At 37.5% G+C, this 17458-nt stretch overlaps 1 protein-coding gene across 1 annotated transcript; it reads right to left on the reverse strand.

Moving 5' to 3' along the window:
- Positions 1 to 5829: 5829 nt before the first annotated feature.
- On the reverse strand, positions 5830 to 14762 carry LOC127849046 (uncharacterized). Its single transcript, XM_052381769.1, has 2 exons — positions 14667 to 14762; positions 5830 to 6107 (listed from the first exon to the last, which is right to left on the reverse strand). The coding sequence occupies exons 1-2, from the start codon at positions 14713 to 14715 to the stop codon at positions 5830 to 5832; spliced, it is 327 nt and encodes a 108-aa protein (XP_052237729.1). The 5' UTR covers positions 14716 to 14762.
- Between the last annotated feature and the right edge of the window lie 2696 nt (positions 14763 to 17458).

Raw genomic sequence — 17458 nt, forward strand, 5'->3', positions numbered from 1 at the left:
TTGTCAGTCGCTATAACACGTTGTCAACCAGTATAAGGCGTTGTCAGTCGCTATAACACGTTGTCAATCAGTATAATGCGTTGTCAGTCGCTATAACACGTTGTCAACCAGTATAAGGCGTTGTCAGTCGCTATTACACGTTGTCAACCAGTATAAGGCGTTGTCAGTCGCTATAACACGTTGTCAACCAGTAAAAGGCGTTGTCAGTCGCTTTAATACGTTGTCAACCAGTATAAGGCGCTGTCAGTCGCTTTAACACGTCAACCAGTATAAGGCGCTGCCAGTCGCTATAACACGTTGTCAACCAGTATAAGGCGCTGTCAGTCGCTATTACACGTTGTCAACCAGTATAAGGTGTTGTCAGTCGCTATAACACGTTGTCAACCAGTATAAGGCGTTGTCAGTAGCTATAACACGTTGTCAACCAGAATCAGGCGTTGTCAGTCGCTATAACACGTTGTCAACCAGTATAAGGCGTTGTCAGTCGCTATAACACGTTGTAAACCAGTATAAGGCGCTGTCAGTCTTTATAATACGTTGTCAACCAGTATAAGGCGCTGTCAGTCGCTATAACACATTGTCAACCAGTATAAGGCGTTGTCAGTCGCTATAACACGTTGTCAACCAGTATAAGGCGTTGTCAGTCGCTATAACACGTTGTCAACCAGTATAAGGCGTTGTCAGTCTTTATAACACGTTGTCAACCAGTATAAGGCGCTGTCAGTCGCTATAACACGTTGTCAACCAGTATATGGCGCTGTCAGTCGCTTTGACACGTTGTCAACCAGTATAAGGCGTTGTCAGTCGCTATAACACGTTGTCAACCAGTATAAGGCGTTGTCAGTCGCTATAACACGTTGTCAACCAGTATAATGCGTTGTCAGTCGCTATAACACGTTGTCAACCAGTATAAGGCGTTGTCAGTCGCTATTACACGTTGTCAACCAGTATAAGGCGTTGTCAGTCGCTATAACACGTTGTCAACCAGTAAAAGGCGTTGTCAGTCGCTTTAATACATTGTCAACCAGTATAAGGCGCTGTCAGTCGCTTTAACACGTCAACCAGTATAAGGCGCTGCCAGTCGCTATAACACGTTGTCAACCAGTATAAGGCGCTGTCAGTCGCTATAACACGTTGTCAACCAGTATCAGGCGTTGTCAGTCGCTATAACACGTTGTCAACCAGTATAAGGCGCTGTCAGTTGCTGTAACATGTTGTCAACCAGTATAAGGCGTTGTCAGTCGCTATAACACGTTGTCAACCAGTATAAGGCGCTGTCAGTCGCTATAACACGTTGTCAACCAGTATAAGGCGCTGTTAGTCTTTATAACACGTTGTCAACCAATATAAGGCGCTGTCAGTCGCTATAACACGTTGTCAACCAGTATAAGGCGTTGTCAGTCGCTATTACACATTGTCAACCAGTATAAGGCGCTGTCAGTCTTTATAACACGTTGTCAACCAGTATGAGCGTTGTCAGTCGCTATAACACGTTGTCAACCAGTATAAGGCGCTGTCAGTCGCTATAACACGTTGTCAACCAGTATAAGGCGCTGTCAGTCTTTATAACACGTTGTCAAACAGTATATGGCGCTGTCAGTCGCTATAACGCGTTGTCAACCAGTTTAAGGCGTTGTCAGTCGCTATAACACTTTCTAAACCAGTATAAGGCGCTGTCAGTCGCTATAACACGTTGTCAGCAAGTACAAGGCGTTGTCAGTCGCTATAACACGCTGTAAACCAGTATAAGGCGCTGTCAGTCTTTATATCACGATGTCAGCCATTATTATGCGTTGTCAGTCGCTATAAAACGTGGTCAGTCATTATAAGGCATTGTCAGTCGCTATAATAGGTGGTCAGAAATTATTAGACATTGTCAGTTGCTATAAAATGTTGTCAGTCATTATTCGGCTCTGTCAGTCTTTATAACACGTTGTCAACCATTATAAGGCGTTGTCAGTCGCTATAACACGTTGTCAACCAGTATAAGGCGCTGTCAGTCGCTTTAACACGTTGTCAACCAGTATAAGGCGTTGTCAGTCGATATAACACGTTGTCAACCAGTATAAGGCGTTGTCAGTCGCTATAACACGTTGTCAACCAGTATAAGACGCTGTTAGTCTTTATAACACGTCAACCAGTTTAAGGCGCTGTCAGTCTTTATAACACGTTGTCAACCAGTATATGGCGCTGTCAGTCGCTTTAACACGTTGTCAACCAGTATAAGGCGTTGTCAGTCTTTATAACACGTTGTCAACCAGTATAAGGCGTTTTCAGTCGCTATAATACGTTGTCAACCAGTATAAGGCGTTGTCAGTCGCTATAACACGTTGTCAATCAGTATAAGGCGTTGTCAGTCGCTATTACACGTTGTCAACCAGTATAAGGCGTTGTCAGTCGCTATAACACGTTGTCAACCAGTATAAGGCGTTGTCAGTCGCTTTAATACGTTGTCAACCAGTATAAGGCGCTGTCAGTCGCTATAACACGTCAACCAGTATAAGGCGCTGCCAGTCGCTATAACACGTTGTCAACCAGTATAAGGCGCTGTCAGTCGCTATAACAGGTTGTCAACCAGTATCAGGCGTTGTCAGTCGCTATAACACGTTGTCAACCAGTATAAGGCGCTGTCAGTTGCTGTAACACGTTGTCAACCAGTATAAGGCGTTGTCAGTCGCTATAACACGTTGTCAACCAGTATAAGGCGCTGTCAGTCTTTATAACACGATGTCAGCCGTTAGTATGCGTTGTCAGTCGCTATAAAACGTGGTCAGTCATTATAAGGCATTGTCAGTCGCTATAATACGTTGTCAGCCATTATTTAGACATTGTCAGTAGCTATAAAATGTTGTCAGTCATTATTCGGCGCTGTCAGTCTTTATAACACGTTGTCAACCATTATAAGGCGTTGTCAGTCGCTATAACACGTTGTCAACCAGAATAAAGCGCTGTCAGTCGTTTTAACACGTTGTCAACCAGTATAAGGCGCTGTCAGTCGCTATAACACGATGTCAACCAGTATAAGGGCTCTTATTCTTTATAACACGTTGTCAACCAGTATAAGGCGCTGACAGTCGCTTTAACACGTTGTCAACCAGTATAAGGCGCTGTCAATCGCTATAACACGTTGTCAACCAGTATAAGGCGCTGTCAGTCTTTATAACACGTTGTCAACCAGTATAAGGCGTTGTCAACCAGTATAAGGCGCTGTCAGTCTTTATAACACGTTGTGAACCAGTATAAGGCGCTGTCAGTCGCTATAACACGTTGTCAACCAGTATAAGGCGTTGTAAGTCGCTATAACACGTTGTAAACAAGTATAAGGCGCTGTCAGTCTTTATATCACGATGTCAGCCATTATTATGCGTTGTCAGTCGCCATAAAACGTGGTCAGTCATTATAAGGCATTGTCAGTCGCTATAATACGTGGTCAGCCATTATTAGACATTGTCAGTAGCTATAAAATGTTGTCAGTCATTATTCGGCGCTGTCAGTCTTTATAACACGTTGTCAACCATTATAAGGCGTTGTCAGTCGCTATAACACGTTGTCAACCAGAATAAAGCGCTGTCAGTCGCTATAACACGTTTTCAACCAGTATAAGGCGCTGTCAGTCGCTATAACACGATGTCAACCAGTATAAGGGCTCTCAGTCTTTATAACACGTTATAAACCAGTATAAGGCGCTATCAGTTGCTATAACACGTTGTCAACCAGTATAAGGCGCTGTCAATCGCTATAACACGTTGTCAACCAGTATAAGGCGCTGTCAGTCTTTATAACACGTTGTCAACCAGTATAAGGCGTTGTCAACCAGTATAAGGCGCCGTCAGTCTTTATAACACGTTGTCAACCAGTATAAGGCGTTGTCGGTCGCTATTACTCGTTGTCAACCGGTATAAGGCGTTGTCAGTCGCTATAACACGTTGTCAACCAGTATAAGGCGTTGTCAGTCGCTTTAACACGTTGTCAACCAGTATAAGGCGCTGTCAGTCGCTATAACACGACAACCAGTATAAGGCGCTGCCAGTCGCTATAACACGTTGTCAACCAGTATAAGGCGTTGTCAGTCGCTATAACACGTTGTTAACCAGTATCAGGCGTTGTCAGTCGCTATAACACGTTGTCAACCAGTATAAGGCGCTGTACGTTGCTGTAACACGTTGTCAACCAGTATAAGGCGTTGTCAGTCGCTATAACACGTTGTCAACCAGTATAAGGCGCTGTCAGTCTTTATAACACGATGTCAGCCGTTAGTATGCGTTGTCAGTCGCTATAAAACGTGGTCAGTCATTATAAGGCATTGTCAATAGCTATAATACGTGGTCAGCCATCATTAGACATTGTCAGTAGCTATAAAATGTTGTCAGTCATTATTCGGCGCTGTCAGTCTTAATAACACGTTGTCAACCAGTATAAGGCGTTGTCAGTCGCTATAACACGTTGTCAACCAGTATAAGGCGTTGTCAGTCTTTATAACACGTTGTCAACCAGTATAATGCGTTGTCAGTCGCTATAACACGTTGTCAACCAGTATAAGGCGCTGTCAGTCGCTATAACACGGTGTCAACCAGTATAAGGCGATGTCAGTCTTTATAACACGTTGTCAACCAGTATAAGGCACTGTCAGTCGCTATAACACGCTGTCAACCAGTATAAGGCGCTGTCAGTCTTTATAACACGTTGTCAACCAGTATTAGGTGCTGTCAGTCGCTCTAACACGTTGTCAACCAGTTTAAGGCGCTGTCAGTCGCTATAACACGTTGTCAACCAGTATAAGGCGCTGTCAGTCTTTATAACACGTTGTCAACCAGTATAAGGCGTTGTCAGTTGCTATAGCACGTTGTCAACCATTATAAGGCGTTGTCAGTCGCTATTACACGTTGTCAACCAGTATCAGGCGTTGTCAGTCGCTATAACACGTTGTCAACCAGTATAAGGCGTTTTTAGTCGCTATAACACGCTGTCAACCAGTATACGGCGCTGTCAGTCTTAATAACACGTTGTCAACCAGTATTAGGCGCTGTCAGTCTTCATAACATGTTGTCAACCAGATCGGAATGGCGCATTTCCGGCAATAGAAGCCCAGCTCGTCGCCTGAACGGCAACAAAAGCTTGATGTGTACACGTTTCTGATCAACATATGAGTTTGTCCATTCGTTGTTGGGATGAAATGTTGCCTTGATATTGTGCGTATATGAGACACGTTCTGAAAAAACGGGGCTTAAAGGGATCTTTTCACGGTTTGGTAAATTGACAAAATTGAAAAAAATTGTTTCAGATTCGAAAATTTACGGTTTAGTTATGATATTTGTGAGGAAACAGTATTACTGAACAATTGCCTTGGTCTAATATAGATATTATATGCATCTTTTGACGATTTAAAAACCTAAAAATTATAAAGCGTTGCAACGCAAAACGATTGAATAATATGGAGTGTTCTGTTGTTGTCGTTTAAATTTGTGAAACTACGAAGATTGCTTATATAACGTATAAAATACGCGCTTAATGTATGCTTGGCAGAATAGCTCAGTTGGCTAATGCGTTTTTACTTCAGGTTTCCAAAATCTGTGAAAAGGCCCCTTTAATGTATGTGCGTAAAATGTTATCCCAGATTAGCCTGTGCAGTTTGCACAGGTTAATCATGAACAGCACTTTCCGCTTTTATGTTATTTTTCGTTAAAAAGAAGCCTCTAATTAGCAAAAATCCAATTTAGGCGGAAAGCGTCGTCACTGATTAGCCTGTGCGGACTGCACAGGTTAATCTCGGACGACACTTTACGCACGTGCATTATGCCCAGTTTTCTCAGAACAAGAGACAAATTATCGTTACAAAAACAATTCCGATCGAACCTGTTCAATAATCTCCTCCTTCAGCTTCTCGCGTTCCTTCTCCAGATGGTCGCTGTAGTACGTCATATCGTTGAAGTGCCCGTGGAACTTGGGCAGCACCCCCTGTGCGCACTTCAGCATGTCCGTCAGCAGCACGCGGATCTCGAACGCCACATCCGACAGGTTCCCCGTCGTGTTCTGCTCGTGCACCGTCACCTTGCAGCGAAGGCAGATCGGAATGGCGCATTTCCGGCAATAGAAGCCCAGCTCGTCGTCTGAACGGGAACAAAAGCTTGATGTGTACACGTTTCTGATCAACATATGAGTTTGTCCATTCGTTGTTGGGATGAAATGTTGCCTTGATATTGTGCTTATATGAGACGCGTTCTGAGAAAACGGGGCTTAATGTATGTGCGTAAAGTGTCATCCCAGATTAGCCTGTGCAGTTTGCACAGGCTAATCATGGACAGCATTATGCCCAGTTTTCTCAGAACACGACTCATATTTATATATGGTCTCATACGCGTACGTTATTGTACTTGGGAATGATAATGCAGAAATTGTATTCTAAGCATGTCGTTACTAGTATACGAGGTAGCGAGACAAAGCCTCGTAAGCAGTCAGATTGCGTTGTTGGAAAACAAGATATAAAACTGAACTGCCAACGCCCTGAAGCAAAGACGCTTGTGGAAGAGGGGTATTTCTAAACAGACAACGGCCGCTCTAGTTAAATCAGACAATTACAATTTGAAAAACAACACCACCATTAATGCAAGATATTAAATGTATTGTTTTATGATGAAATATAAAAGTTAGTTGTATTAAAAGCAAGATAACGTTTCGGAAATAATTAAACTGATATACTCTTGAAATCAATGAATGAAAACAAAAAAAATAAACAAAAATGATCTATTTTTTATTTATAAAAACGGTTACTGACCAATTATATGCAATTATATGCAACCCATCTTGCTTCCAGTTGTTTATAAAAATATATATATATCATATTCGATATTTTACATGACTGGTGAGTCCTCTAAGCCGAAATGATCCGTGAAACAAAATAGTGTATTTGTGTCGTATGAACGTATCTGCACTAAAACTCAATTAAGACTCACATCGTACATCGAATTATTTCTTGTAGCAATCCAAACGACAGCCGCCTGCGAATGCTATTGTACTTTCTGAGAAAGGTGATTGTGTTGAATGAAATGGCACTGAGGAAGAATATAAGGAAGAATATTTACAGTATTTAAAGAATAAGATCCATATTTATGGAAAATATTATTTTAAAACTCAATGGATGCATTTTAAAGTCGTATGGCTAGCATATTCTTGAAAGCAACTACGAACACTCTTTACTGCTGAGTGCTTCTAATTTAATATCAAGACATAGTAAAAACATCTTTCTAAAACACGCGCGCGTGCACACACACACACACACACACACACACACACACACACACACACACACACACACACACACACACACACACACACACACACACACACACACACACACACACACACACACACACACACACACACACACACACACACACACACACACACACACACACACACACACACACACACACACACACACACACACACACACAATTGAGCTAAGATCTATTTTGAGCTATGAATGAATGCTCTTTGTCAAGAATTCACAAGTGCGCTGTGAAACTGTTCATATAAACATGTGTAAGTGCAAACACACAAAGGACAAATTGAGAGTACTGGTTTAATATGTGTAGTATGTCATTCAATTATCACTCTATATGGCACGGACACCTCTTCATTCAACCTTTTTCCCACAACTCCATTATTATAAAAAGGCAAGCTGTTTATGGTTACATTTAACTTTTATTTAAACTTAAAGTGTGACCTTTACATTTGAGGTTTGGAGACGGACGATACACGCGAAGCGCCGTTTTATGATGGTGGCCATTTAAAGGGACCGTCAACCGCGATTGACAAAAAAAAGAAAAGTTCTAAAATACCGTATGTTTGTACAATTAAAACCGTATTTTTTTACAATTATTAGTTTATTTTAATTAAAATATCACGACTGGTATGTAACGAGAATCCTCTGCGAATGCCATTTTAAATAACTAAGGACAGAATAATTGAATTGTTTTTAAGAAAGATTAGCGTATTATTTCGACACTCGACATGGTTATACAGAAAAAATGAAAATTAATACACACATCAGTGTATTAATATTACAGACACTCACTTGTTGTTATCAATATTGCCTTGAGCTAAGCGAATAGACTTTTCAAACACAAAAGTGCGAACGAACTTACACTATTATTTAAGCGCTAACTGTATCCGATAATTAATACCAAAATCTTGATCCGAGAAACTAAATGACTGATGGACTGAGTGAGTGACTGTGTGATTGAGTGACTGACTGAGTAAGTGACTGACTGTAAGTGAGTGAGTGAGTGATTGAGTGAGTGTCTGACTGAGTGACTAAATGAGTGATTAGTATGCATCTATTTAAAATGAATTATTTTCTATTAAGGCATTATTCCCGCGAATATATCTATTCATACGACACACGAACACCATGTTAGTGTTCATGTGTCGTATGAATAGATATCGTTGCGGGAAATTAAAATGGAATTAAATATGCAAAACAATAATAACAACGAGCATTTTGGTATCTACAGACATCTATTTTACCATACCTGGCGCTGAAATTTCGGCAATTGCCACAAGGAACACTGATTCTTAATTGATTAAGTTTATTTTACGAAATAGTGTACGAAATTTTCGTTGATTTTGAGTAGTAATGTTACTTTAAAAGGTTGCTGCATTTTTATCGAACGGCACCATTTAATATCAATAATTCTTTAACGGTTCAATATATCGGAAAAGTAGCACCGGAATCGGGTTCAGGTAGACAAAATCACATTGATTGGACTATCTGATTGTTTTATTTCACTGGATTTTAAGGTATACTGGATTTTGAGCTTCTGTTAAAAGTGTGCTGCATTCTTATCGAATTTTACCATTTAAACTCAATAATTATTTTTCGGATCAAGATATCGGAAAATTAACGAGTTCGGATTCAGCGAGTCAAATTCATATAGATTTCTTTTTCTTATTGTTTGATTTCGATGGAGCGAACGAAAGAGCGAGCGAGCGTATTTCATTTGTGCACGTAAAAGGGACGGTCTATGAAAAGGGTGCTTAATGCAAAATATGTTTTGATTATAACTTTTCTTTTTTTTCTTTTTTTTTCAAACTTTTAAACAACACTATACACTGTTTATGTTTTATTAAAAAAACAAAAAAAAATATTTTTTTGTATGATATGATACATATGTATTTTTTTATTTATTTTTTAAAAATGGATAACGTTTGAACGGCTTTAGATATTTTAAAAATTCCAACGAATTCGTGATCAGCGTGGCCATAGGCATATAAATTTAAACATTTGTTTGTTTAATTTTAAAGTATTTTTTTTTTACTTTCAAACAAGATTATGGTTCAAATGTTACGGACATAACATTCCGCATATATCGCTTCAATATCATGTTCTTAATTCTATCAAACAGTTTTGCAATATAAAAAAACGTAAACACTATAGTAAAGAAACTAAATTACTCGCGTTATGCCAAAAATGAGCCGGGGATTGAACCCGGATCGCCTTGGTGAGAAGCGTGTTTACCAACCACTGCGCTGAAAGGACATGCTCATGCGTGGCCCTTTTTTCCCATAGCGAGGCTCATTTTGTCTTTCAAATGAATTGTGCTGATGCAGAACTTACTGGTAAGCATTTCGTGACAGCTGAGATATAGATATAATAGGGTCGCATGAAAGGAAAACATGGCTAAATGCATGAGCGGTTTGCACAGGATAATCTGGGACGACGTTTTACGCACATGCATAAAGCCCGGTTTTCCCCATTATGCGACTCATATCTAATGCAGGTGTTTCGAGTTTTAAATAACTCGGAAAATGAAATAGGTTTGCCGATTGGTTTCCATGGATGAATCTTGGCCCGATGTTCTACAACGTGGTCGTTAGTTACGAATCTCTGACGACATTATCAATGTGTTCTTTAAAACAGCAACCGGCATTGATTGCTATTAACATCGTTGATAATACACTGATCGATACACTGGACGAACATTTTCGGTAGAAAACCTTCTTTGGGTCCAACTGCAATAAGTGACCGGCCAGGCAGCCTCAAACTGTATGCGGAGCTCAGCCTTAATAGTGACCAGTCAGGCAGCCTCAATCTGTATGCGGAGCTCAGCCTTCGGCTTCGGTAAATATACAATTTGGGGCTGCTTGGCTGGTCAAGATTATAGTTCCCGATTCCCTACAGGGCTCTCATAATTGAACGGCTAACGTGTAAGGCATTTTTCCTGTCATGTCTTTACATCAGAGTGTGCAAGGCTAGTACTTGTATCAGGTAAAAGATGAATGTCTTATTCCGAACGTTGTAAATGTGTCGTGCAACTTTGAAGAAAATTACCATAATGCTAGAGCCCTCGTGGTTTTGGCAATGACATTTCGACAAAAAAAACCACAATACTTCAATAAACGCGCCCCAAACGTTATCTTTCAACGAAGCCCCCAATGACAGCACAAATGTTGCAGAACAAGCATACAGTAAAAAAAACTCAAAAGGAAAGGGACGATCGCGAAATGGCTTATCGTACAAGAGAAAGAGACCTCTTGATGAATAGGCACTACTTTTCACAATCACCACGTGCTGAAGGAGATATATGTACATGTATGTATATATGTCTGTGTGTTTTACCAAAATTTACATACAAAACTCCTTTTTTTCTGAAACTTTGATTTTGGATGCAAAATACCAAACATGTAGATGTATTGCTATCTGTAAGATTTATTTTCTTGGTTTACCTCTGATGTATTTTCAAGTGTACTTCTCCTTCTGTCTAGTATAAGTAGAAATATTTTTAATTTCGATAAACAAGATCATAAATTAATGGTAGCAAATAAAAATGAGACATAACATGCATGTATGTTTGCAAAATAAACACATAATTAAATCCCATTTAAAAGTACTAATTAAAGTGCATTATAAAGTTAAGTTCATTGCACGCACGTGTCGCATGTAATGCGATTATAACTGATAACCGATCGCATGACTTAAAGCACATGACCATTGAAATATGTCACGGCCATGATGCTTATACCATGCAAGTTTTCTTAAAGCAATCAGAGCTGCATCATACAAACGATTTTTACAATTCGCACTCTTATAACACTACATTCGTTTTGTTGTTTATGTCATTGTACTTATTGTATAATGTTAGCTTGGCAAACCTTATCATTATATGTATCTGAATGCATGTGAATAATTTTCAACTAAATCGTTTATTGAGGCACCTATCACGACCAAATACAAATACATATATGCAAGCACACGTTAACACATCAGAAAATATAGATTGAATGTTGGTATCAATAGCAGCACACGTTAACACATTAGAAAATATAGATTGAATGTTGGTATAAATTGCGTATGCTTATCAGGCACCACGTGTAGTTCTTATGTGTTTTGTAGTTTTGGGTTATCGCGAACCTTACACATCGCAATGTGTTTTGTAGTTTTGGGTTATCGCGAACCTTACACATCGCAATGTGTTTTGTAGTTTTGGGTTATCGCGAACCTTACACATCGCAATGTGTTTTGTAGTTTTGGGTTATCGCGAACCTAACACATCGCAATGTGTTTTGTAGTTTTGGGTTATCGCGAACCTTACACATCGCAATGTGTTTTGTAGTTTTGGGTTATCGCGAGCCTTACACATCGCAATGTGTTTTGTAGTTTTGGGTTATCGCGAACCTTACACATCGCAAACATAATGGATTGAGCGCATACTATTTCATTTATGTCAATAAGACCTTGATTTTTATCAACAAGGTACGCACCCCAAACTTCAACTGTTCATGTGAAACCTTATAATTGCTTGGAAAATCCCGATTAGTCCCGACCATTAACCGTATAAAGCTTAGTTGTTTTTATTGGATGAATCATGTGTTGCAAGTATGCTTTCGCTAGTGGAATGATTTTTTTAGTTTACGTGGAGGTTGTAAAAACATAAAGATACTATTGACTGTATTGTACTCCAGATGAATAACTCGGCAAGCGCATTGGTTATCGCTGACATAACTTCACTTCAATAACTTCCTTATGTTAAAGGTTCTGTGCTTATATGATTAACTATAGATAGGTTCCATTTACATTTCCGTTTATTAATGTCCGCTCTAATTAACTGAATGATACGAAAACACGATATTGAAATAGCCTGAGAGAGACAAGTGATTATGCAGTGCACTTTTTTAATGATTGAAGATAATGTTTAGGTCATTACCTCTGCTTAAAGACACTTTCTTTATTAAAATTAATTTCGTGGGTTTAACGGGTAGTTTTATTATTATAAATACATTTTGAGTAACACGCGTATTAATCTATTTATATTGATCGCATTTTACAACAGTATTAATAACTACATTTAAAGCTGTTAATCATATCAATACAAATTTCATAAAGTGTAAACAAAAAGTTGCATTATTTATTTCGATCGATATAATAATATCTATCTTGTATTGCAGAACGTTATATTGATTAAGTGTCCAAATACAAGTGTCACCCCTTTAGAAGGTTGTTAAAATGCTTAATTGTGAAGAGGTAATTACATTTTATTCATAAGATAATTAAGTTATTGTCAAGACTCTCTGATTGGAAGTTGCATTCATCTTAATTTTAAAAATCACGAACTGCATACTGTAATACCATATGCAAAGTCTGCATTGATGTAGGTCATGGGCATCTGCTCCACAAAGGCTTGATAGACACTTACTCAATATTAGCTAAGCAGATTAGGTTAGTAAAAACGAAATCTAATCTCGCTTGCGTATGACTGCCGGAAAGCATGGGATTTTGTGTCACAAGCTCACAACATTCAAAATGACAGAAACATAGATTATTCAAAGTAGTAGTAGTAGAATTATTATTATTATTATAATTATTATTATTATTATTATTATTATTAGTAGTAGTAGTAGTAGTAGTAGTAGTAGTAGTAGTAGTAGTAGTAGTAGTAGTAGTAGTAGTAGTAGTAGTAGTAGTAGTAGTAGTAGTAGTTGTAGTAATAGTAGTAGCAGCAGTAGCAGTAGCAGCAGAAGCAGCAGCAGTAGCAGCAGCAGCAGCAGTAGCAGCAGTAGGAGTAGTAGTAGTATTCGGAGACAAATCAACATCCGAAACTTTAGAGAGTTAATATCCTTAAAGCAAACGAACGTATTCGGCTGTCAATTTCTAAATATATAAGTTCGCTGAGTAAAGGCTCGGTCATTTGTTGTTTTTGCAAAACCAACTTATCTGCGGGTAAAAAGCTGACAGTTAATATCCTTTCAAAATCACCCTATCAATCGTTATTATTGACTAAAACTACTTATTGGTTCTTTTGTTCGTACGGTATAAATTGGTTATTCAAAATCTATTGAAAACCATAGGACACATATAAACAAAATATATATACAGGACTTTCTAAGGAACATCATAATTAAGCTTTTGTTTATACAGTTCCTAACCAAATCGTCCGCGCTTTCAAACAATAAATTTACAATCAACAACAATTCTACCCCATTCTCTAGGGACGCTAGGAAAATAATGGTTGTCATGGGCTTGTATAAAAATGGGGAAATTGTCAGGGGAAATACTTTTTAAATGCTCTTTAACAACTCTGGTTACACGGGGCTTCAGAATACGCATTATCTGTTAAATATTAAAATACAAATCATGTAAATGTATTGCTGTTCGTAAAATTGATTTTCTTTGTGTTCACGTGTACTTCTTCTTCAGTCTGGTATAAGTATAAATATAATTTATTTCGATAAACTAGTACATACATAAATAGTACACAGATAAAAATGAGATATAAACAAGTATTGATGATTGCACGCAGTTTTCGAATGTTATGCGACCTCGAACTGATAGCCTGACTTTAACCACATGACCATGCACTTAAGTACGTCACGGCCTAAATGTGTATGCAATGCAAGATGTCTTAAAACAACCAGAGCAGCATTGGATATACGATGCTATTGGCAAATTATCCGATTTTAAGTATAATGCAGACCGATGGTAGATCCGACGGCATTCATCGTTTTAATATTATTAAGGGCCGTTTTGAAAAATGAAAAGGAGCATGGCTCTGGGAAAACAGAGTTTAATGCATGTTTGTAAAGTGTCATCCCAGATTAGCCTGGGCAGTCCACGGGTCGCTTTCCACTGTTATGGAATTTCTAGGTTAAAGAAAGTCATTAAAAAAAAGAATTCTATGTGGAAAATGTAGTCCCTTGTTAGCCTGTGAGGATATATATATATATATATATATATATATATATATATATATATATATATATATATATATATATATATATATATATATATATATATATATATATATATATATATATATATATATATATTTATTTATTTATTTATATATATGACTATATACATTTAAGCCTAGTGGATTATCAAATCTCTGTTTGTTGAACATTAACCTCGGTTATCACGATCTAATTTTAATAATAAATAGTTATCATAATTAGCACAACTGGGTTGTTATTTCATAAAACTGAAGTCATGTTAAACCTAAAAACAGGGACTGGAGCGCCATCCCTGACAAAACGAGAGGGTATACCGTCTAAACCAGTGGCCTTTTTGCACTAAGGTTATTCAGATATTTTGACAACTTTTTTCTCAGAAACAATATTAAAAGAAAAACTATCTGGTAGAACACCTTTAGATCAATAAAAACATAATGTACTTGCGACAACGTTGACAATTATCCGTGAACATTCTCCTATGATTTTCATTGACCCTTGCAGTATGGTTACCTCGGTGCTTTTTATTTGTGGTTGAAATTATCGTTGCTTGGACAATTCGTAATTGACCAATAACGAAGAAACCCGTAAAGATAATACTTTTTTTGTCATTCTGATGAAACTGAATTTAAAAAGTTTGTTTATATATAACTCACTTGTTTCTCACAAAAAAGGAAAGTTCCAAATATATAGATTCAAAAAGCAACCAAACACAACAAATAACATAAATATAGATTAAAAAGCAACTAAACACAATACATACGGAAACTCGCAGTAACTTAAAAGTAGGGATGAAAAAGAATAGCACTGTATATTCACTCAATTTGTTTATTTCGTCTTTTTTGGCGGTATCAAAATAACAAATCTTCTTTTTATTTTATGCTTAAAAATGATAAGTTTTGTCTTTTTGCCATTCCGGACAATCTAATTCCCTTTTGGGAGCCCCAAACGTCATTACATGTATGGTCAAGGGAAGCTAATCTGTATTTTGTTTAAAAAAACCATTGCTGAGTAGTCGCCCTTGGTAAAATTGGGGGTCACAAGTGGGAAACCAACCATATCCAAAAATAGTTCCGGTAAAACAATAAAAAATATCGTTAATTTTCACTGTTAATTTTCGCTGTTGAAACAGTGAATAATCCGTTTTAATTCACTGATATTTCTCTATAAACCATCGGAAAGTATAAAATAAAGATCAATATTAATATTCATGTTTAAACTTGGTGATTATGATAATGATGATGTTCTTATTTCGCTGCGATTGCTGTAACACTAGTTATTTGTTAGTGATGTTATTGGCGGTCATTATGATAGGTGGTATTGATTGTATTATGATGATGATAATCGTGATGACACGATGCTGCTGCTGACGATGATGATAATAATGATGATAATGATGGTGGTGGTGGTGGTGATGTCAAAAAATAGTTCAGACTCGGGATATTTAAGGTAGTTCTGGTAATTCGTTTCTGTTTGTACAGATGCATATAAAAATGTATTGTGCACTTATTGTTATTTTTTTATTTATACAAATTGCATATCAACCATGCGATTCAACTCCGACTAAAGAGCACGTGAGTTCGAGCGAAGCGCAACTGTTTTACACTGTCAATTAAACATACTTTACCACAAATCCAATGATTAGCATGTTGAACAATTCAAATAAATTTGAAAAATTAAGACCATGTTTCCGTTTTGTTATTTTATTTCTTCTCAACACATTCATACTGATTTTAATAGTATCACATGGACGCCTTTTTTATATATTTCCAACTCTCCAATGACTTAAGTGAAGCTTGCGTGCGTCTGACGAACGATTCACGCACTTCGAACGCATCAAACGAAGACTCATTTGATTGGTTTTAAAATTAGACAAACGTGCATCAACCTTACGGTGACCGCGCATTGGACTCAAGGGGCCATTGCATACTGCTCAATTGTTCATCAAGTGCATTCGTTAACCTGGCATACATTTTCATTAAATGCATGGGTTAGTTTTGCGGACATTTTCATCAAATTCATTCATAAGTCTTGCACTCGTTTTCATCAAATGCCTGCGTTAGTCTTGCATACATTTTCATCAAATGCATGCGTTAGTCTTGCACACATTTTCAACAAATGCATTCATTAGTCTTGCACATATTTTTATCAAATGCCTGAATTATTCTGACTCACATTTTATCAAATGCATGCGTTAGTGTTGCACACATTTTATCAATGCATGAATTATTCTAACTCACATTTTATCAAGGCATGCATAAGTCTTGCACACGTTTTTATCAAATGCATGAATTATTTTGACTCACATTTTATCAAATGCATGCGTTAGTGTTGCACACATTTTATCAATGCATGTATTATTCTAACTCACATTTTATCAAATGCATGCTTTAGTCTTGCACACATTTTTATCAAATGCATGCCATAGTTTTCCAAAAATGTTTATCAAATACACGCGTTAGTCTTGCACACAATTTTATCTGGTGCATGCGTTAATCTTGCACACATTTTTATCAAATGCATGCGTTAGTCTTGCACACATATTCATCAAATACATGCCTTAGTTTTGCACAAATGTATATCAAATACACGCGTTAGTCTTGCACACAATTTCATCTGAAGCATGCGTTAGTCTTGCACACATATTCATCAAATACATGCGTTAGTCTTGCACACATATTCATCAAATGCCTGCATTGGTCTAATCAACATTTTATCAAATGCATGCGTTAGTCTTGCACACATTTTTATCAAATGCCTGCATTGGCCTAATCAACATTTTATCAAATGCATGCGTTAGTCTTGCACACATTTTTATCAAATGCATGCTTAAGTCATGCTCACATTTTAATCAAATGCCTGTCAGTCCTGCACACATATTCATCAAATGCATGTGTTTGTCTTGTACACCATGTTATGAAATGCATGCGTTAATTTTGCACACATTTTCATCAAATGCATGCGTAAGTTGTTGTACACATTTTAATTTTAATGCATGCTTTTGTCTTACGATCTCAAATTCGTGCTTCTATTAGACGGTCTGTATCTGACGCTGTGGGACGAGACTACGGAATATTTACATTAGGGATCTTCTGAATTCACCAATAGTTCAAGCTTTCAAAATAAGGAATGTGTGTGTTTCTGTTAATAAAACATAGCGTCTTGTTTAACATTATAATCGTCAAGACTGCACCTTGAAAATAAACTATTTTTTATGTGTGCTTTACCCATTCGT

This window comes from Dreissena polymorpha, chromosome 10, assembly GCF_020536995.1.
Source record: "Dreissena polymorpha isolate Duluth1 chromosome 10, UMN_Dpol_1.0, whole genome shotgun sequence".
NCBI classification, from domain to species: Eukaryota; Metazoa; Mollusca; class Bivalvia; order Myida; family Dreissenidae; genus Dreissena; species Dreissena polymorpha.